Raw genomic sequence first — 22,781 nt, 5'->3', positions numbered from 1 at the left:
CATATTGTAAACTATTTTGATAAGGAATCATTATTTCTTCTACGTGTTTCTATTTTTTTATTATTATTTATACATTTTTCAAGCAGTTGCATTGTAAACCTCTTCACAGTCAGGTGTGTGGATAGTTTTTAAGTGGAATTAATTAACATTTTAATAGTAACCTGTGATCTCGAGATAACAGAATTAAAACAATAACTGTGTCACACGGCCTCCTTAGAAATCGTTACAAATTGATCTTAATGAAGTTTAAATAGGAAACACAATAGTCACTGTATATTCTCCAAAATCTGTCATCTTTCAGTTCATTAAATGTGTTGACACTGATTTAAAGGGCAGTGGTGGCCTAAAGGTTAAAGAACCGGGGACCGGAAGGTTCAATCCCCAGACCGACAGGATTAAAATCTGGGAGCGGAAAGTGAAAGAGCAGCGCTCGTCTCTCCCTCATTACCACCACTGAGGTGCCCTTGAGCAAGGCCCTTAACCTTAACTGCTCCAGTGGAGCTGGCTCAGTGGTTGTACTGGGCAGTATATTATGGCTGAGGGGACTGACGCCAGTATATCTACATACATGTAATCATTCAGCGTGTTGTGTATTCCCGTGAACAGGGACGTGCAGACCTTTGCTGCCACGCGTCCCTCTGCTGTGCTGCTGGAGCAGCTGGCCGTGTGTGTGGCCAAAGCAGAGCCTGTTCTCCTGGTGGGAGAGACGGGGACTGGAAAGACTTCCACCGTCCAACACCTGGCCAGAGTCACAGGTGAGCCCAGGAGCCCAGCTCGACTCCCGTCCACAGGCTGAAGCGTCCATAAATACCTTCACATGGTCTGACAGCATTCCTGATTCAAGTCTTCCTTATTGTTTGTTGAATCCAGGACACAGGCTGCGGGTTGTGAACATGAACCAGCAGAGTGACACTGCCGACCTGCTCGGAGGGTGAGTGACACGCACACTGCACCTTAATAACATTACCATAACATTTCCCATCACACACAAATCCCATGTCTTGGTGATATCAAGTACCATCTGTCATTGTGATGGATAGAAAGTGTTTGTGCAGAGCACCTGCAGACTAGCTGAGAGGTTACAGAGCAACACATATCAACATTCAAACAAAGGGTTAAAACAATGAGCAGATTGACAGACAGTCAAGAGAATTAGGGAAAACAGCTGCTGAATAAAGGAGTGATCCCCTGATTACAGAGTGTTTCTCCATGGGGCCAGTGTAGAGCTAAGCAACCAATGACAGCCAGGAGTAATCTGTAACGCTGCATGTGCTGTATCTAACCCTGCAAAAGGATCACACACTACAAAAAAAGGACAGCAGCAGAGCAAAGAGCATTAAACTGTATCTCTTATAAATGTGCATGCCAGTCACTCAGTTTTACACTATTCTACTAATTAAAATTCATTTAACACTTTTATTAGGTTTTGAGAATACAAACAATTATTGGGTGAGAAAGTCTCAATGAAATCTCCACAGTGTACTTAAAGCACAGAGCAGGTCCAGGTCACACCTCCTGTGTCCAAACACACCCCAGCATTCATTTTCCAAATGACAGGTGGATGGCACATATCATTTTCTTTTTCTGTCTAATGCAGGTACAAGCCAGTAGACCACCACCAGATCCTGCTCCCTCTGCGGGAGGCCTTCGAGGACCTGTTCTCCCAGACTTACTCGAGGAAGCAGAACCTGACCTTCCTGGGTCATGTGCAGACCTGCTTCAGGGGGAAGCGCTGGCAGGATCTGCTCAAACTCATGGACCACGTGTGCAAGTCTGCGCTCACTAAGGAGCTGCAGGAGAAATCAAACGGTGTGCACGGGAATACACAATGATAACAGTTAGTAAACTGACTACTGTAACAATGAAAGACTAATTTCTCGTGTGTGCGTGTGTGTGCGCAGCTGCTTTGCTGCAGGAGCAGTGGGAGGCGTTGGCTGCCAGGCTGAACCAGACCCAGCAGCAGATCCGAGCCTGTGAGGCAGCCATGGTCTTCGCCTTTGTGGAGGTAAAGAGCATATTACATTTCTTGTTTCGGGGTCTCTCCTGGTGTCCTGTCACTCTCTGTACTGTCAACTGTCAAATAACGGCTAAATGCCTCAAAAGTGAATGGCCCTCTTTGTATTGGTGTGTAGGGAACATTAGCTCAGGCTGTGAAGAAGGGCCAGTGGATCCTGCTGGATGAGATCAACCTGGCAGCAGCCGAGACCCTTGAGTGTTTGAGTGGACTGCTGGAGGGCAGCGCCGGATCTCTGGTGCTGCTGGACCGCGGAGACACCGGTGAGGACTGCTGCTACTCATAGGGTTGGGCTTTCATAGCGTTTTATCGAAAGATTGGTAGAGTGTTTATTAGCCACACGACCAAGGCCGCTGGAATTGATCAAATCCACATCTGAATCCCTCATTGAATATTATATATAATATTTAATTCAACATTTGTAACCAGAGTTAAAAAAACCCTTAAACCTTCAGTTGAGTTCTTTACTTTATGTTGGTAGAAACACTTTTTGTAGTTACAGTCTATAAATGTTCACAACAACCTGTAGATCAAACCCACAGATGAGATGTTGATTCAGTACGGGTTGGTTAGTGTTGTAACAGGGTGATGTTTTTTTACCCAGTGATCTTTGGAACAGCACCGATGTCGGCTGTCAGACCACACTAACCATTAGCTGCTCACTTCCAGCGTTAATGGTAATCAGCTACAGCTCATATGATCTGTTGTAAAATGACAAGCTTTATACACTGTTAATAAGAAAGAGCCTCAGAGTTTATGTTTTTATTATACCAGAAACTGACAGACAGACACTCCATTTCCCAAACACACATTGAAGAGAGTTTAGCCACACTGAGGCAGCCCAAAGATAAAAAAGTCTGGTGTATAAACTGTAGAATACTACTTTTCCACATTATAGCCTCTAACTCAGAGTTGTGTGGATACGCTGCGTTCCGGCTGTGCCGTTGTTTCGTCCCATGTTCCGCCGTGCATCCTACCACAACGGGAGCGTCTTCAGAAGCAGAGCGTTATGCCTGACAAATTCAGTTGTTGGTCATTTTTGTTAAATAGTTCCTTCCATTTAGTCCAGTTATCAAATATTTGAGGCTTAAAATAGTGTAGTGATGATAGAAACAATCAGAAGTCTGCACCGGGAGTTTATTTTGAAAAGTGACCGGATGTTCTAGCCGTTCGACTCCCTGCCCGGCCCGGCCTGTTGATCGCCCCGGTCGGAACGCAGCGCAGACTAGAGCTGAAGATCTTTGGCCGGGTTCGGTCTTAATTTCTATCATTGTACACGGGTTCGGGCCGGGCTTGGGCTTGCGCTCCGGGTTGCGCGGTAAATGAGAGGTCAGGTGATGCGTTTTGATTAGCGTGAAAATGGATGCTGAGGAGGTGACGCAGAGGCTGGCCTCTGGAGGACTTCTTTTATTTCTTTGTTCCAACTTCCAAGTGGCCGATAGTTTCCGTTAGTCATGAATAAATTATGTTAAAAAATTACTAATTCTTGACAAAAGGCAAAAGAGCTGTGTGCGTGCGCACATTTGAATAATGTTGGGCTGTAAACGGGTTCAGGCTTTTAAAAAGCTGTCAATCAAAATGTACTTGTCGGGCTCGGGTCAAATTCTGTCGTGCTCGGGCCTTGTCGGGCTGAACTTTTAAGGCCTGATTACAGCTGTAGCGCAGACGCCTCTGGTGGAGTCTAGGGGTGAGGCCACACAGCACTAGATAAATCACTGATCAAACAATCTATCGATCTATCAATCATCAACTAGTTCTGCTAAACATCTGAGCTTGCTGACTCTCCTGACCAGACACTTGCTGCACATGTGACATTCTAAAGATCACACTGATTTGTGACCTTGTCGTGTGAATCAAATCTATTTAGCCATTTTGCATAGTTTTTTCTATATTCCTGGGATTGTTGCTAATATAGTTGTTTTTGGATCCCAGAGCCTCTGCTCCGCCACCCAGACTTCCGTCTCTTTGCCTGCATGAACCCAGCTACTGATGTGGGCAAGAGAAACCTGCCGCTGGGCCTCAGGAACAGGTTTACTGAGCTGTATGTGGAGGAGCTGGAGAATGAGGGGGACCTGCAGATTCTGGTTTCAGACTACCTCAGGTTCCTGAAGCCCCCCAGGAGTGTTATCAGTGGCATCATCAGGTCAGCCTTTACATAACGTTACAGCTGGTGCAGGTAACATGGCTCCAACAGGTCCTTTAAAGGTTGGGAAGAATTTCACAGAATAAAATCAGAACGTTTTTGAAATTAGACATGAGAGTGCTTGGATTTACATATTTTGTGCAACAATAGAAATGTAAGTTCTTTGATAGTTTTAAGGGTCACCCCCTCAAGAAATCGTGAATCACACAAACAAACAATTTGACTTCATTTTGGAGCATTATTATTACCATATCTGTGCCTAAATCGTTAGAAAATCTGGAGCAGATAATAAATAAATTACACTCTAAAACCTTAAAGACAAAACTAAAGAAGAGTGCAGTAGACAACGACAATCATTAGATCTGTGAAAAGTCATTTAGTTTTAAAGTTACATTAATTTTACATTCAATTGGCTTAAGTGGTGTCCTTCTAATGCTAGGGAAACCCTGTGGCGTGCCTGCTCACTCTACCGTTTGCTGCAGTTTTCAGAATCCTGCAGAAGGCTCAAGTTAATTCACTCCTTAATTGTGTTTGTGTGCAGTTTTTACCTGTCAGTACGAAAGGAGGCCACCTCTCATCTGGTGGATGGGACGGGCCACAGACCCCACTACAGTCTGCGTACTCTGTGCAGGGCTCTGAAGTACGTGGCAGCAAACCCCTGTAACAGTGTGCAGCGCTCACTGTACGAGGTAGGAGCCTCGACAGAAATATCTCAATAATCCCTCTCTCTCTCAATAATACAATGATCTCTGTAATGTGTCCGTTCACTGAAATTCAAAGGAAAACCATTTGCTCATGTCCTGCTGGTGATACTGAGACATGCCAGCGGTTTGGGGTTAGTGACACCTGGTGTATGAAGGAGTTTAGATCAGCTGCATGTAGTTGACCTTGGTCCTGTCTCCTGGTTGCAGGGTTTCTGCCTGAGCTTCCTCACCCAGCTGGATAGAAGTTCCCACCCTCTGGTCCAGAAACTGGTGTGTCAGCACATCCTGATGGGGAACACCAAGTGTCTCAAACAAGTAAGATGTTCTGACACCTAGTTCCTGTCTTTTCAAATGTTGATGCTAAGTGTTTGATGGGGTTAACAAATAGTGAATATGGATGTTAGAGGGCATAGCAAACACAAAATAGAACCAGTAACAAGTGCACTCAAACAGTTGATCTACTTTATTTATTTACCTCAGCTGCAGAGAGCTGGCTGTAGTTCTACTTTCACCTTTTCCTCTCTGTTTTCTGCTCCTGTTGTAATTTAGTGTTGATGGAAATCAACACTTTCTCTGTTTATCTGCTGTTTTGATACATTCAACACAATGCACATTTCCACAGCACTAATGTAATCAGTAAAAAAGCAGAGTCATGGCATACTCACCACTCTGCTGTTGTCAGTTTGCATTCACTCGTACCTCGGGGTCAGAGCGGGGTTACTGCCCCCTGTTCAACCCTTTTGTCAATTCACCCCGGGGTGATCTCTGGTCAAGACAACTCGGATCCACCTGGGTCACAACCCGGGAGCCCTAACCCTAACCCAGCAGGCAGGCTTTTACTGTGAAACATCTGCAGGAAGGGTTGCTTTTACTGACAGCTGTCTAACAGCATGTTTAACAACTAGAAATAATTAGTGAAGAAAACAGTATTCACGTTAAAAACACGTTAAAAAGAGAAACTGAAAGCAGCAGAGAAGGACTTGAATCTGTTGCACATTATTTGTAGGCTCTGCCATTGTTTCCTTTGCTATGCTATTTGACAATTTACTGTAAGAAGAACACTCAACGAGCCAGTTGTGATCATTTTTAGTCCGATACATTCTATAAACTTAGCAACTAAGTTTACACAGCCATGCTAAAGTTGACTAAAAAGAGGAATAAAAAAATCATCTTTTGGAAATTGATCTTAATGCCTTAATTAAAAACAATAGGAAGAATCCAATCTATAAGGACACCAATTTTCTTCATGAATGAATAATGTATCATAAATAAATAAATAGCTGGTTTGATTTGCATTGAGGGATGATTTTATGGAAAGTACCCCATGGCAATCTCTAGGTATGGTGAAGGGTATGTGATGATGTGGGGGTATGGTGAAGGGTATGTGATGATGTGGGGGTATGGTGAAGGGTATGTGATGATGTGGGGGTATGGTGAAGGGTATGTGATGTGGGGGTATGGTGAAGGGTATGTGATGTGGGGGTATGGTGAAGGGTATGTGATGATGTGGGGGTATGGTGAAGGGTATGTGATGATGTGGGGGTATGGTGAAGGGTATGTGATGATGTGGGGGTATGGTGAAGGGTATGTGATGTGGGGGTATGGTGAAGGGTATGTGATGTGGGGGTATGGTGAAGGGTATGTGATGATGTGGGGGTATGGTGAAGGGTATGTGATGATGTGGGGGTATGGTGAAGGGTATGTGATGATGTGGGGGTACGGTGAAGGGTATGTGATGATGTGGGGTATGGTGAAGGGTATGTGATGATGTGGGGTATGGTGAAGGGTATGTGATGATGTGGGGTATGGTGAAGGGTATGTGATGATGTGGGGGTATGGTGAAGGGTATGTGATGATGTGGGGGTATGGTGAAGGGTATGTGATGATGTGGGGGTATGGTGAAGGGTATGTGATGATGTGGGGACCAAGGGAACTTTATCAGGATGCATAGTATCCTGGATCCATGAAATAACTGGCCTTTCAAAATTAACATCTGCCTTCCTCTATGGGAATTTAACATAGGGGTATGAATAATTATGGCCCCTGTATTTTAAGGAAAACATGTATTTATTTATGATACATTATTCATTCACAAAGAAAAAAGAAAATTGGTGTCCTTAAAGGTTGGAGTTTTCCTCATTTATATAAATTAAGGCATTAAGATCAATTTCCAAAAGATGATATTTTATTCCTCTTTTTAGTCAACTTTAGCATGGGTGTATTCACTTATGCTGAGCACTGTATGTATATGTATTTATGTAGACATGCTATTTTTGGTGATACAATTGTTTTTAGGACTTTTTCCTTTTCCAAATCTAGGGGTAAGTCTAGATAGACAAAGGTTCGATAATTCTGTGATTTTGTAAGAAGGAAATTTACTTGACTTCACTCAAGGGTGTCGAACATAACGGTTACTGTTTCGGGTATGTGTATTATGGTTTTTTAAGTCCTTAGCAGCAGCACCTTTATGAACTATTAGATAAATAGTTCATAAAAGTGTTTAATGTCGTCCTTTATGTACAAAAGGATATTTGTGAACAGAGGAAAAAAACTTTTTGTAATGTGTCCTGCAGCCCATCCCGGCGCCCTCAGATCGCCGCTGCGTGGATGTGGAGGGCTACTGGGTGTCCCAGGGGGAGATGGAGCCGGCTCTGGACCCCAGTTACATCCTCACCGCCTCAGTCAAACTCAACCTCCGCGACCTCGCCAGAGTGGTATCTGCAGGGTAGGAAAACTGTTGCCCAGCCTGACTCCCTGCCCAGGATTTCCCCCAAATCAATGGGTGCATCTATAAATGTCCACACGTTAATTTTGTCAGAGCTAATTCTGACCCTTTAGGAAAGAATGCATCAGGACAGAAAATGTGGTTGGACTGAATTCCCTTGCAGTCAGTGATCTGCGATCAGCTTTTCTGCCTCTGTGTGGCCTGTGTTAAGGACAGCCGACCTCCTGAACTCCTAACTAATATTTGTAGAGTTTAAGAGCCTTAGTGAGGTCCAACGCTGCTGCTGTGGGGGTCAGGTCTGGCTCTCAGTCAGCGCTCCAACTCATCCCAAAGGTGTGGGATGGGGTGATGTCAGGGCTTTGTGCAGTTCTGTCAAGTTCTTCCACAGCAAACTGGGAAAAGCATTTATTTATGGAGCTGGCTTTGTGCAGAACATCATTGCATGGTGCAGCATAAAGCTTTCCCTTAAATGGGCCCAACTCATGCAAAACAATTTGAGACCAAATGTACACACAAGTATGTTGACATACAAACAAAACAAAAAAATGGAATTGATTGGCTGTATAGTGCGCGCAAGTTTACATTGTGGTATACAAAATGAAGACATTTAATTTGAGGTTTTGGATTACCATTCATTTCTTAAAGCTGCATTAATTGAGTGTTTTGGGCCGTTTAATGTTAAAATCCATCTATAGTCCCATCCTGTAGTGTTGCTCAGCAGATGGGCATGAAAAAACATTAGAAAAACATTCTGTAATGACTGCAGGCGGTATTCTCTTCAGTTAAAGCTGCAGTAAATGATTATTGTGTTAATAAAATAAAGTAATAAAAATATTGATAGTGCAGCTTTAAGTATTGACTTGTTTAATCATACGTAATTCTTTTGTCACGTTAGCATACCCATCGCCTGTCATGTATGAAGGTGTTCTGGCTGTATTTGTGGCTGCTGTCTGACTCAGCGGCCCCGCCTCACCAGTCGATAGCCCCAACCCGACCACCCATCACTCTCTCTCTAAATGTTTGGGCCTTGCAGGACTCACCCGGTGCTGATCCAGGGAGAGACGTCTGTGGGGAAGACCAGCCTGATCCGCTGGCTGGCTGCAGCCACGGGCAACCAGTGTGTGAGAATCAACAACCACGAGCACACCGACATCCAGGAGTACATCGGCTGCTACTCATCAGATGCCCGGGGCAAGCTGGTGTTCAAAGAGGGTACGGATACTCATGTTGACCTGTTGACATTTATTTGTACATTATCTGAAACGAGATTTAACACAAAAGCAGTATTAAGAGTAACAACCAGAATATTTCAGTTTAAGGAGGAAAATATTGGGCGCCTGGGTAGCTCAGCTGGTAGGGCGCGCGCCCATACACAGAGGCTCATTCCTCGACGCAGCGGCCCAAAGTTCGACTCCGACCTGCGGCCCTTTGCTGCATGTCAGTTCCCCCTCTCTCTGTTTAGCTGTCCTATACAAATAAAGGCCTAAAATGCCCCCAAAAATAATCTTTAATAAAAGAGGAGGAAAATATTGTTACAGACGTCAAAGAAAGTAGTCAAATCCAAAGAACAAAAAGTGCGACCAGCTGTATTTAAAAATGATGGCATATTGTGCAGAACAAAGACATGTGAAGCTTAAAAAAATGGATTCTGAAATAATGTACACGTAGGACCAAATCTGAGCAGTGAACCGTAAGATTGCAGCATTTATAGGCTCAGAAATCAGCCTTTTGAGCGTTATGTAGAGAAACTGTCCCCACTGGACTGGGATGGTGCCCCCCCCAGACTAACGCCACTCACTGTGTGCTGCAGGTGTTCTGATAGACGCCATGAGGAAAGGCTACTGGATCATCCTGGACGAGCTGAACCTCGCCCCCACCGACGTCCTGGAGGCTCTCAACAGGCTGCTGGACGACAACAGGGAGCTCTTTGTGGCCGAGACACAGGAAGTCATCAAGGCGCACCCCAGATTCCTGCTGTTTGCTACCCAGAATCCCCCTGGTCTCTACGGTGGTAGAAAGGTATAGCATTCATTCAGTCTGAGATTTATGGATGGCATGGTCACAGTGAGGTTCAGAGCGAGATAGCTTGATAACCACTGGTTAGATGGAATTTGATACAGATATTCATGGTCCCCACAGGATGAATTCTAATGTCTTGGCCCTTGCCCCTACCACTTAGCCCTACCACTCTGTTTTGCATGTTCACGTGTAGGGGTAGTGATAAGATATCATTGTAATCCTTGACCATCAAAACGTAGGGGTAGACATCACATATTCTGTGTTATGTTTGGTTCAGGAGATATGATGCAAAATACATTATTTGGTCAGTCTGAGTCTTAAACTCGAGCCCCCATCTCTGGGTGGGGCTAATAAACGTACTCCACTTGTACCTGTCCAACACAATCTAGAAACCGTTTGAGTAATCTTTCCTGACTGATCTCCAGGTGCTGTCCAGGGCTTTCAGGAACCGCTTTGTGGAGCTGCACTTTGATGAGCTGCCCAGTGGAGAGCTGGAGACCATCCTCCACCAGAGGTGCAGCCTGCCTCCGTCCTACTGCACCCGGCTGGTCAAAGTCATGCAAGAGCTTCAGGTAACTGGACACTTGTGTATGTCGTTGCTGTTACCTACCTGTTCTGGGTGATCCTAACTTGATGTGTGACATGTGTTTTCAGTCCTTACGCAGGGGATCTTCTGTGTTTGCGGGGAAACATGGCTTCATCACCCTCCGAGATCTGTTCCGTTGGGCAGATCGCTACAGACTGGAGGAGCAGGCCGACGCCTCTCAGGACTGGCTGCAGCATTTGGCTGACGATGGTGAGGCTCGTCACACTGTCTGTTGAGTCGCCAACCGACACGGCGTTCCGTTGAAACCTGAGGTAAAGTTGTTGTGGTCTTCACCAGGGTACATGCTGCTGGCAGGACGTGTGAGGAAGCCCGAGGAAGAGGCCACCATCTTGTCCATCCTGGAGAAGCACTTCAAGAGGACGGTGAACCCTGAAAGCCTGTTCTCTCAGAAACAGGTCACAGGCCAGTTCAGTAAGTGGAACACTAGCACACGCTGATCCAGGGCCACCTCACGCTGTCGCATTGTACTTGAAGTTTGGTTGAATAATGCAGAATGTTTTAACTGTTGTCGTTTTTGAAACCAAAGTGGCTTCACTGAGTTTTTCATCAAAATCTGTCATTGTTTTAATCGAGGTAGAGGTTTAGATCATCTCAAAGAGTCAACCTGCTATTCAGATACAAACGTAGAGAGATAGCTGTGAGCACATGGCTCACAAAATATACAGTACATCGTAGAATCCACATTTCTTTTCTTTAGAACAGCACGTTGATGTCTGTCTGTGCCTTACATGGTTCAGAATCACTCTCCTGCTCTATACTTTGACGTCAGACTATGTCACTTATGAAAGAAGAAATGACACCGTCTTCTTCCTACAAATATAATGTTAAACTCATGTGCAATGCATTTTGGGGTTTTGTGTTAGCAAGCGTTTGTGTTACTGTGTAATGGACACTATTGAGTCAGCTCACTGATTGGATGACTCTACTTAAGTGGTTTGATCAGAAGGCCAACAAGAAGTAATCCCAGCAGGAAATCCAACGGGACATAATTGTGTAACACTGTTCAGCAAAAGTCTTGCTTCAAGGGATTACTCCCTCAAGAGATTTTCGATTTAGATTAGATCAGATTAGATAGACTTTATTGATCTCAAATTAGGAAATGTCAGTGCTACAGCAGCAAAATATCAGACACACAGCACACATACAGACTATACAAGAAATAATAAATAGGATAGAATACAAGAACTATTCAAAAAATAAAGATAAAACATACAAAGGAAAGAATGTACAAATGTATATACAAGTGGCGAATAAGAATGTCCAACTACTTAAATAGTATTTATAAAGATGTAAGTAAAACCTATGTTTGTGCAAGTTGCACTCAGTGCAGTATTGTGGTGTATATAAGTCTTGATGATCTTGATGAAGTGTAAAAACCTTTTGTTGCCTGTGGTAGGAATGACTTCTTGTAGCGGGTCAGTGCGACGCAGTAGCTGTCGGAGCCTCTTAGAGAAGGTGCTCCTCTGTAGGGCCAGTGTGTGTGTGTTGGGGGGGTGGTCGGGGTTAGCCATGATAGATAACTGTTTGTTCAGTGACCTCCTCTCCACCACAGCTTCAAATGTCTCCTCTTTGCAGCCAATAGCGGAGCCAGCCTTCCTGATCAGTTTGTATTTATCACATCTGAGTGGAAGGTTGCCTATTAAACTCCATATTTAAGGTTGCTTCTGAGCTCTTTTAAATGTTGATAGAAAGGTGAAAAGGAAGTGGACATAAGTAAACTATGAGGAGAGAAAGAGGCCATGAACTCATGTTGGCTTGGTGCTGTGATTGGCAGGTCCCTTCATCGACAGCATCGCCGGGGTCCCAGAGGAGTTTCGCCATGTGGTGTGGACTCACAGCATGAGAAGACTGGCTGTGCTGGTAGGACGGGCGCTGCGATTCGGGGAGTCTGTCCTGCTCGTAGGAGACACTGGGTAAGATTCACATGAGCATTTCTTTAGGAAGGGTAGAGTAAAATGATCACTTAGTCATGGAAGCAGCTTGAAATATCCAGCAACTCCTGGACAGATTTAGATAAGATGTTGTACATGAGTAGATTCCACACAATGAATTCTTATGAGTTTGTGTCCTTACATAGTGTAAAGATCTGTATGAGTGTCTGGGGATTTAAATCATGCTAAGCTCTTCTCCTGTTCCCTCACCAGATGTGGAAAGACTACAATCTGCCAGCTGTTTGCTGCTCTGGCTGCACAGAAGTTTTTCTCAGTCAACTGTCACCTACACATGGAGACGTCTGACTTCCTGGGAGGCCTGCGGCCTGTCAGACACACACATCAGGTACAGACCAGGAAATGTAAAAACTCCAAAGGAAAACTAACCTAAGGTTTATTTGAAATGGCACAAGTGAGCAAGATACGTAACAAACTAATATCCTAAAAATAAATCCAATAATTGATTTACATTCCACTTTCATTCCCACTTATATTTCTGTCTCACCAGACGCTTAGAGAAACAAGATTAGTATGCATGCATGTATGTATTGCAAAATCATTTCTATCCGGTTCAGGTTGTAGTGAGGTGAGCACCACCTCTTAATAATACTCAACAGTATCTTTCACCCCTTCAAAGGATCCATAGAGTGGAGATGTTGATGCAGTTTATTTGGAGGGGAAAAGAATACAAGGAACAACATTGTTACATTTAAATGGAGCCATTAAGATTCTGTGACATCAGCTGACCCTGTCCTTACTCTGTGTGTGTGTGTGTGTGTGTGTGTGTGTGTGTGTGTGTGTGTGTGTGTGTGTGTGTGTGTGTAGACTGATGGAGAGGACAGCAGGCTGTTTCAGTGGCATGACGGTCCCTTGGTGCTGGCCATGAAGGAGGGAGGAGTGTTTCTCCTGGATGAGATCTCCCTGGCAGACGACTCCGTGCTGGAGAGACTCAACAGGTAGACATTCACACAGGCACATGCAGACAGCAGCACAACGTTTTTCCTGGGTTTTGGAGCACTTAGGTGCAAATTACATCATTTGCATTTTGGTGACGTCATCGCACAGTTATTAGCATAAACTGGTTGTCGGTTGCAGCGAAGGAGAGATCACTAAAGCAAAGCTTGGGGGAGCGGCTTGTCAATAAGTTGAGAATGTCTGGTCCACCTTAAAGCCAGCCCACCTTAAGTTAGTGAGCCTATGCTGAGGTTGTTGTGTCCCTTGACTAAGCAGCTTGCAGCAAGACACAGGAACTTGGCTCGGGTCTGAGGAGTAGTAGCTTTTATTCACTGACAGATAAATTGAACACAGACTGCACTGCTACGTTCACAGCTATAGTGTACTGCTAACTTTATACTCACCAACACATACACACCTCTCTCACTCACTCACACTCACACACACACACACACACACACACACACACACACACACACACACACACACACACAGGGGCAGGGGTAGCTCAGGCCGTAGGGACTTGGCTTGGGAACCTGAGGGTCGCCGGTCCCTGTAAGGACCAAGTTCGGACTGTGGACTGGTAGCTGGAGAGGTGCCAGTGTATGTTTTCTTCTTCTAACGTGTGCGATGTGTGCGCAGAATGCATTGTGTGTGTCTGTCTGTGTGTGTGTGTGTCTGTGTGTCTGTGTGTACTGTATATGCAGAAGACGAGCGGATGCATGGGACGGGCCAGATGCTCTCCACATTGTTTTTTGCAGTCACACATTTTTAAAGAGGTCCACACTTAAAAGTTTAAATTCATCCATTGAGATGAGACATCCCAGTTTTAAAGTAATTAATTTCATTTATATGGTGGCAAGGGTTAGGGTTAGGCTGTCTTCCCAAGGGACGAATACACTTTTCAAGAGTTAGCCAGACCTTGGATCTGCTCTAATCAACACTAGTTTTAAATTAGAGAAGCGATGAACAACTTTCAGTACCATTATGTGTACAACATGTGCAGCAGGAAGAATAAAACACATGTTGTCTTATCAGCATTTAGAACAAGTGACCACAACAAGATCTGCAGAGATGTCTGAGGAGTGTGTGTGTGAGAGAGAGAGAGAGAGAGAGAGAGAGAGAGAGAGAGAGAGAGAGAGAGAGAGAGAGAGAGAGAGAGAGAGAGAGAGAGAGAGAGAGAGAGAGAGAGAGAGAGAGAGAGAGAGAGAGAGAGAGCGAGAGAGAGAGCGAGAGAGAGAGAGAGAGAGAGAGAGAGGAAGAGAGAGAGAGAGAGAGAGAGAGAGAGAGAGAGAGAGAGAGAGAGAGAGAGAGAGATCTTGTTCCGCACATCCTCTCCAGAAAGTAGTCCTTGCGATGGTGCACCTCGTGAGGTCAATAAGACGAATATGCAACGGAGTGCACTTTTACAACACTACGCAAAGTGTACTTTAGGTACCCTTGGTATGACATTTTACATGTTGTCGACACTAAGAAGAGCCCTTGACCGTGTGGTGTGTTTCCTGTCAGTGTTCTGGAGACGGAGAAGTCCCTGGTGCTAGCAGAGAAGGGCAGCGGGGACACCGACGACGTGGAACTGATCCAAGCAGCTGCAGCTTTCCGGCTGGTTGCCACCATGAATCCTGGAGGAGACTTTGGCAAGAAGGAGGTAGATGAAAAACCAAACTGTGTTGTCAGAGGATCTCAGGATGAAGTCCTACTTGATGACTTATTAAAAAGACAGTGTTGCATTTTTCTGTAATTGATTCCACTAAGATTGAAGGTTTGTCCCAGTGATTGACCATGCTTTTTCAATTGTCAGAATGTGCTTCCAGACTAACTAACCATACCTGTATGTAGGCGTGGTGTCTGACGTTGTGCTTGTGTGCTTTGGGACAGCTGTCTCCGGCCCTGAGGAACCGCTTCACAGAGATCTGGTGTCCTCAGAGCAACAGCCGCGCTGACCTGGTCCAGATCATCCAACACAACCTGCGCTCGGGCCTCTCGCTCGATGGTAAACCAGCATCTGGTGCTGAAACACCTTTCAGTTACAGTCACTCAGTTACACTTCACAAACATATAAAACAATCAATATTTAAATAGTTTGGTCGCTGAACAGATTTGCTGAGACACTTTGACTTCCGGTAACCATTATTACGTAATCGTTGCATCGTAGCGGTTGATGTTTTAGAGTCTAAATTATTTCCGTTAAAATAATGGTAGATCATCAACATATGACTGACCATTTTTTCTCAAATATTATTTCTTAAGCTAGTTGATAATTAAATCTGTTGTTCACCGGTCAGAGGCAACCGTCAAAGCTCTTCCCAGTCCCAGTTGGTCTTCATGGCTGTTGCAGTCAGGCCTGTTGATCTGTTCTTTTTCTAATTTCCAGTTTTTAGTCACGCTAGCAGCATTGCTCAGGGGACGGGTTAGGACAGCCAGTCTAGGTGGACATCATTGTTTGCTCTGTGACTACTCACAGACCTGGCAGCACAATGGATTAGATGACTAGGAGTAATGTGAAAGGAGTCACTTCACTGTCTTTGTCACTCATTTTTTCAGGGAGCTGTTTTCAACAAGAAAGCTCAGATAGGAGTGCATTGGTAGCCGAATGGTTACAGGACGTGCCACATACAGTGAGGAAAATAAGTATTTGAACACCCTGCTATTTTGCAAGTTCTCCCACTTAGAAATCATGGAGGGGTCTGAAATTGTCATCGTAGGTGCATGTCCACTGTGAGAGACATAATCTAAAAAAAAAATCCAGAAATCACAATGTATGATTTTTTAACTATTTCTTTGTATGATACAGCTGCAAATAAGTATTTGAACACCTGTCTATCAGCTATAATTCTGACCCTCAAAGACCTGTTAGTCTGCCTTTAAAATGTCCACCTCCACTCCATTTATTATCCTAAATTAGATGCACCTGTTTGAGGTCGTTAGCTGCATAAAGACACCTGTCCACCCCATACAATCAGTAAGAATCCAACTACTAACATGGCCAAGACCAAAGAGCTGTCCAAAGACACTAGAGACAAAATTGTACACCTCCACAAGGCTGGAAAGGGCTACGGGGAAATTGCCAAGCAGCTTGGTGAAAAAAGGTCCACTGTTGGAGCAATCATTAGAAAATGGAAGAAGCTAAACATGACTGTCAATCTCCCTCGGACTGGGGCTCCATGCAAGATCTCACCTCGTGGGGTCTCAATGATCCTAAGAAAGGTGAGAAATCAGCCCAGAACTACACGGGAGGAGCTGGTCAATGACCTGAAAAGAGCTGGGACCACCGTTTCCAAGGTTACTGTTGGTAATACACTAAGACGTCATGGTTTGAAATCATGCATGGCACGGAAGGTTCCCCTGCTTAAATCAGCACATGTCAAGGCCCGTCTTAAGTTTGCCAATGACCATTTGGATGATCCAGAGGAGTCATGGGAGAAAGTCATGTGGCAGATGACCAAAAAGAACTTTTTGGTCATAATTCCACTAACCGTGTTTGGAGGAAGAAGAATGATGAGGACCATCCCAAGAACACCATCCCTACTGTGAAGCATGGGGGTGGTAGCATCATGCTTTGGGGGTGTTTTGGGGATGGGGCGACTGCACTGTATTAAGGAGAGGATGACCGGGGCCATGTATTGCGAGATTTTGGGGAACAACCTCCTTCCCTCAGTTAGAGCATTGAAGATGGGTCGAGGCTGGGTCTTCCAACATGACAATGACCCGAAGCACACAGCCAGGATAACCAAGGAGTGGCTCTGTAAGAAGCATATCAAGGTTCTGGCGTGGCCTAGCCAGTCTCCAGACCTGAACCCAATAGAGAATCTTTGGAGGGAGCTCAAACTCCGTGTTTCTCAGCGACAGCCCAGAAACCTGACTGATCTAGAGAAGATCTGTGTGGAGGAGTGGGCCAAAATCCCTCCTGCAGTGTGTGCAAACCTGGTGAAAAACTACAGGAAACGTTTCACCTCTGTAATTGCAAACAAAGGCTACTGTACCAAATATTAACATTGATTTTCTCAGGTGTTCAAATACTTATTTGCAGCTGTATCATACAAATAAATAGTTAAAAAATCATACATTGTGATTTCTGGATTTTTTTCTCACAGTGGACATGCACCTACGATGACAATTTCAGACCCCTCCATGATTTCTAAGTGGGAGAACTTGCAAAATAGCAGGGTGTTCAAATACTTATTTTCCTCACTGTAACTGCCTGTAGCCAGTTTGATTCCAGCCGCCTGTTGTACCTCTCTTTCTTCGCTGTTTCCAGCTCTGATAAAGCCTCTGTGCTCTACCTGCTCAGCAGCAGACAGACCCAGTTAGAGACTGTAGCTGGTGAACATAGAGGAGCATTTAGCAGCTAAAGAGACAGATATTTCTTTTTTTCCAAATGAATGCTTATGTTTCTCTGTGTCTGCTGGATGTGTGAATAGGCAACTGTTTGCTAACAGCTCCACCACAACAACTTAATGTGTTTCCAGCTTGTTTCACTGCCCCCAAGTGGACAAAGTGTTACAGTTCAGTTTGACACCTGTCTTCTCATTGGTTGCACGTTAAGAAGTCACAACAAACAAAGCCACGGTTGAGTTGATTGAACTTACAGCACAACAGCAAGGCATAAGATCTGAGTGATGCGCAACAACCAAGGTAGCACTGCCATGAAGTCATTGCTGTCTCCCGAGGAACATAATGGATCACCTCGCCAGCGCAAACCAAACACCAATGATGTGTACAGGGCCTTGGTGTTGTTAGCTACACTGTAGACCTCAGTGTTGTTGCTGTATGCACTTTAATGCAAAGCACAAAGAGTGACGTACAGTTACCTAATGTGGAAAGTGTTCCTGATGTGGCAGGCGGCGACATTGCCGAGCTGATGCTGGACTTCATTGAGTGGCTGACTCAGCAGGACTTTGGCCGCCGCTGCATCCTGAGCGTCAGAGACGTCCTGTCATGGGTATACTTCCTCAACACAGTGTGCGAGCGGGACGAGGACGGCTTCATGACCATGGGAGCCTTGGACGATGAAGAAGAGGCAGAGTGGGACCTCAGACTGGACACAGTTACCGCCTTCATCCACGCTGCATGTCTGGTCTACGTAGACGGCATCGGCTCCGGTGAGCTGACAGCAGATTTTTATTTCCACTGAGAGTCTGTCTCCCAAAGGAGGTGTTTAAGAAATGTGAATGGGGTTCCCTTTTCCTGCAGGAACCACAGTGTCGTCTGCAGACAGCGCCCTCCTGGCCCGCAGGCTGTGCCTGGGCTACCTGCAACAGCGGCTGAGCAAGATGACCAAGCTGGACCAGGAGATGCTGGACGCCCTCAGAGTGTATGACAGCAGACTGCCGCGGGAACCCCAGTGGGGCGAAGACTTCTTTGGCATTGACCCCTTCTACATTGCTTTAGGTATGAAACTCACTGATTCCTAACAGATTCATATGATGGTAACTTATTATATATTAACACATTCTTACGTACAGCTGCATCTACTGGCTAACTGTATGCCCCGCCTACATCTGCCTGTAAAAGTTTTTCACCATTTCACGATTTTTTTTACTCACAGAGACAAAATTGTTGTTCTTTGGGACCTGATCAGTGACAGATTCTTATCATTGTACTTTTGTTTTTTGTACTTTTTTATGGTACTATTTCTCCAAATTACTTGATCGTGATCCAAATCCAACATGCCAAATTTCCAACACCTTTATCCTATTATCTCAGGATCACATTGTTTCTTTCCTTTCAGTTTAGTGGATATGTTGACATTTTTTTAAGTCTGTCTTAAAGCAGTCGCCTTGTGCCCACATGTACATTGGAACAATCTTGCTGTAATCATTCTTCCTGTTCATACTGGCCGTCAAAAGATCCCGTCCTAACGTGATTTCAATATAAGAGATGGGGGACAAAGTCCACAAAAAGACCAAAAGCATATTCCAAAGTTTATCTGACTTCACTTGATTTGTGTAACTCAGACCGTTAAAGCCTCACGTTAATTTCAGATACTCTTTGGACTAAATGTTTGCAGAGAACGAGGACTCTGGATTTGTCCCCCATCACTTTTTCAATGTTTTATTTTAGCACAGCAGTGTAAATAACAAAACTTACATCAGAATAATACCCATTTCATTCTCTGGAACAAGTGAGAAGATTAATATCATCCTCATGTGGAATGCTTTGAAAAATGTTCAGCCCCATATCCTGCCCCGGTCATTACAAAGTTTAGTTTAGTTTATTATAGGATCCTCATCATCAACCTATCTTCCTGGAGTCCACATTTAAAACAACATTACAGTCTACATAAAAAGACTCCAGTTTCCATGGAAACTAAAGCTGGTTATTCCATAGTTCTTTAGTAATGTTTACATGCAGTAACCCTTAACGGCTCTTTCCTCTCTGTGTCCACCCAGGGCCTGACACTGAGAGCCGGGACCTGTCGGACTACGCCATGGCAGCGGGCACCACCGCCGTGAACGCCCAGAGGCTCCTGCGGGCGCTGAAGCTGCAGAGGCCGGTGCTGCTGGAGGGCTCCCCTGGCGTGGGGAAGACCAGTCTGGTGGCCGCGCTGGCCAAAGCTTCTGGGAATCATCTGGTCAGAATCAACCTGTCAGAGCAAACGGTAAGCCTTTTTAATTTAATAATGCTCCTGAATGAACTCAAATACCACCTGGCTCTGACGCTGATGACATGCACTCTCTGGCAGGATGTCACTGATTTGTTTGGAACAGATCTCCCTGTGGAGGGGGGGAAGGGAGGAGAGTTTGCGTGGCGCGACGGCCCCCTTCTGGCTGCTCTGAAGGCAGGCCACTGGGTGGTCCTGGACGAGGTGAGGAACGCCGTTTGTACTCCACTTTTTATGGCTCAAAGCCTGTTTTTGTTTGCAAACCCTCAGAAAGCCGATTGTAATGTGATGATGTTGAACTAAGGGCGTACTCACACTTGGCCCAGTTGCCTTGAACCGTGCCCGAGCACGATGGTCCCCCTCCCCACTCCACCACTGGCCTGCACTCACACTGCAGTAAAACAATCAGGGCCAGAGCACGCTATCGTCAGTACATTGCAGGACTCGCTGACTGGGATTTTCGTTCATCCAAGGCACGGTTCGGGGTAGCGAGGGTCCAATGTGCTCACGAACGGTTTAACTGGGCTTAACTGGGCCAAGTGCGATTTCGCCCTCATGTGCGATATGAAAGTGACTCGGCTTGTTCCCCCCCGCTGCCAGCTGAACCTGGCCTCCCAGTCGGTGTTGGAGGGGCTGAACGCCTGCTTTGACCACCGAGCAGAGATCTACATTCCTGAACTGGGGATGAGCTTCCAGGTCCAGCAGGAGAAGACCAAGATCTTTGGCTGCCAGAACCCCTTCACGCAGGGCGGCGGGCGTAAGGGACTGCCCAAATCCTTCCTCAACAGATTCACTCAGGTCTGCAGCACCGACATGATCATACTAACCTTTATATCACATTTACTTAGTGCTTATTCATCATTTGAATTATTTTCTTCTTTTCTCATCCATTTATGTAGTTGTTAATTTGGAAAATTGATTTCTTAATAATTGAATTTCAGAGTGCAGTACTGTAATAGTGCTTGGACAGTTTCTTGGTTTATTTAAACTTCATTTCAGCAACGAAAAATCAGCTGAGGTCGGAGGGGAAAAGATGTGTAGTTTTAGAAAAGAATGTCTTTGTGTGAGCTGACCATTGATATACCTCTATGCTCAAAGACTGATAGACGACCACAGGATTTGGTCATTTTTCTGAATATTATTCAATGGGTCAAAACCTTAATCGAGCCCATAGATTTTGTTGCAGTGGTTTCCCACATGTACCATTGCTGCTCCCGCCCTCCTCGACTCTCTGAGAAGAGAAAACACCTGAATCTAATCTCTGAGCAGAGCAATCACTTTAATTAAAGCAGACTTACCCCTGTGTTCTCAGGTGTTTGTGGACCAACTCACGAGCAAAGACATGGAGTTCATAGGAGACTCCATTTTTACCAGCATCGATAAGGAAATCATCGCTAAAATGGTGGAGTTCAGTAACCGGGTACGTTTCTCTTCCCTTACTTGTATTACTGCTGACTGAGAGGCTGGTTCTGCTGTGCCGGTCCAGCAGCAGGCAGAGTGTCACATGTTTAAAGCTGTGAGTGAGTCGGTGCTCTGCCTCCAACAGCTTGTCCAGGAGGTGAGTGTGGAGCGCCGCTGGGGCCAGAGAGGAAGTCCCTGGGAGTTCAACCTGCGTGACCTGTTCCGCTGGTGTCAGCTGATGCAGGCAGACCAGTCCCCAGGGTTTTACAACCCAGGCCAGCACGTGGCCCTGGTGTACGCTGACAGGATGAGGGCCGAGGCTGACAAGGCTCAGGTACACCATTTCTTCAACTTTGCTTACACACAAGAAACGTTCAAGAAATCATCATGAAAGGATTGGAAGATGATGTTTGACAAACCCTCTGATAGTGATATCGGATGTTTGTTAAACAGCCTTCTTGGTAGAGAAAGCATACAGCATTTAAGTTATTTAATTGTGCCGGCCAGTTCTCTGAGTGGCTTTGACTACACAATCTGGTCGTGGTTTAAATGTCTGGGAAAAACTACAGGTCCCTCAGAACCAGTTAGAAAACAGTTGGTCAGTTATGTTGGGTTTGAACAGCTCGACTCGTAATCCTTGCAGGGTAGAGCCATACAACTGTAACTCAGAGCAGTACCTAATATTTCTAACGAGAGTCCGTCATGTCCTCCACTCTACAGCTACAGTAGTGTTTCAGAATCATGCTTGCTGAGGTTTAATACCAACATGGGTACTTTTTCCTTAATATTAGGTACTTTGTCCGTTTCAAAAATAATAATAATAAAATAAACACCACAGTGTAATGTTTTGCTGTGTTATGCAAACTCTGATTAGTGCATTCACACATTGAACCGAGATGTTTAATTCGCTCACGTCTGCATTCACCACATCACCCTCAACCTTCTTTGTGTATTTCCTGACCTGTTTGGGAAGTTTTTTTCCTCTGTTGAGTCTGTGAACCCCCTGCTGTCCCACACAGGTTCTGTCCGTGTTCAGGAAGGTGTTTGGGGAGGACTTTGAGCCTTACAGCGGCTCCAGACAGTTCCACATCACTCCACTCAACCTGCAGGTTTGTCAGCAACAATATATAATCATATTTTTCAAAAGCAAATGTTTTAAATTGTACGGACAAAGTTAAGGATTTCCTCTCCCATGGTAGGTGGGCTTGTCGGTCCTGCAACGCAGCGGTGGAGCCCCTGTGGCCCTGGACCCCCCACTGTCCATCACACACCAGGTGCTGCGGCCCCTGGAGTCCCTGATGAAGTGTGTGGAGATGGGCTGGATGACCATACTGGTGGGCCCCACAGCCAGCGCAAAGACCAGCCTGGTGCGGCTACTGGCTCTGCTGACGGGACACCGGCTCCGGGTCATGGCCATGAACAGCGCCATGGACACCACGGAGCTGCTGGGGGGCTTCGAACAGGTAGCCAGGAACTCCCAGGCCTCTCTTTGCTAGAGTTTCATTGTCTGGAAACATCAGACTGCATCACTCAGCACTCTTTTCTCCATTCCAGGTTGATATAATGCGGCCATGGCAACAAGTGCTGGAAAGCGTGGATTACATAGTTGCCATGGTAGTAAGGCGTGGCCTGATGTCGCTGGATGTCGGCATCCAGGACACAGAGTTCCTGCTGCAGAC

At 45.4% G+C, this 22,781-nt stretch overlaps 1 protein-coding gene across 2 annotated transcripts in view; it reads left to right on the top strand.

Moving 5' to 3' along the window:
• The window catches only part of mdn1 (midasin AAA ATPase 1), a 71,948-nt gene that overhangs the window by 11,039 nt on the left and 38,128 nt on the right, over window positions 1–22,781 (top strand). For both annotated transcript variants that reach the window (XM_035995663.1, XM_035995664.1), the window contains exons 14-42: window positions 607–755; window positions 871–931; window positions 1,598–1,809; window positions 1,902–2,005; window positions 2,133–2,277; window positions 3,947–4,157; window positions 4,699–4,846; window positions 5,069–5,176; window positions 7,435–7,586; window positions 8,620–8,798; window positions 9,397–9,605; window positions 10,031–10,177; window positions 10,260–10,401; window positions 10,489–10,623; window positions 11,987–12,125; window positions 12,357–12,489; window positions 12,969–13,099; window positions 14,607–14,745; window positions 14,976–15,090; window positions 17,939–18,199; window positions 18,291–18,488; window positions 19,490–19,698; window positions 19,783–19,905; window positions 20,302–20,499; window positions 21,014–21,121; window positions 21,248–21,436; window positions 22,122–22,211; window positions 22,302–22,565; window positions 22,657–22,781. The exon at window positions 22,657–22,781 is cut by the window's right edge and continues 140 nt beyond it. In XM_035995663.1, the coding sequence (XP_035851556.1) occupies window positions 607–755; window positions 871–931; window positions 1,598–1,809; window positions 1,902–2,005; window positions 2,133–2,277; window positions 3,947–4,157; window positions 4,699–4,846; window positions 5,069–5,176; window positions 7,435–7,586; window positions 8,620–8,798; window positions 9,397–9,605; window positions 10,031–10,177; window positions 10,260–10,401; window positions 10,489–10,623; window positions 11,987–12,125; window positions 12,357–12,489; window positions 12,969–13,099; window positions 14,607–14,745; window positions 14,976–15,090; window positions 17,939–18,199; window positions 18,291–18,488; window positions 19,490–19,698; window positions 19,783–19,905; window positions 20,302–20,499; window positions 21,014–21,121; window positions 21,248–21,436; window positions 22,122–22,211; window positions 22,302–22,565; window positions 22,657–22,781 (4,524 nt within the window). The remainder of the gene's footprint in view (window positions 1–606; window positions 756–870; window positions 932–1,597; window positions 1,810–1,901; window positions 2,006–2,132; window positions 2,278–3,946; window positions 4,158–4,698; window positions 4,847–5,068; window positions 5,177–7,434; window positions 7,587–8,619; window positions 8,799–9,396; window positions 9,606–10,030; window positions 10,178–10,259; window positions 10,402–10,488; window positions 10,624–11,986; window positions 12,126–12,356; window positions 12,490–12,968; window positions 13,100–14,606; window positions 14,746–14,975; window positions 15,091–17,938; window positions 18,200–18,290; window positions 18,489–19,489; window positions 19,699–19,782; window positions 19,906–20,301; window positions 20,500–21,013; window positions 21,122–21,247; window positions 21,437–22,121; window positions 22,212–22,301; window positions 22,566–22,656) is intronic.

This window comes from Sander lucioperca, chromosome 19, assembly GCF_008315115.2.
Source record: "Sander lucioperca isolate FBNREF2018 chromosome 19, SLUC_FBN_1.2, whole genome shotgun sequence".
Lineage (NCBI taxonomy): Eukaryota > Metazoa > Chordata > Actinopteri > Perciformes > Percidae > Sander > Sander lucioperca.
Note: the sequence above shows the minus strand (reverse complement) of the source record. Positions and strands in the feature narration are given on the sequence as shown.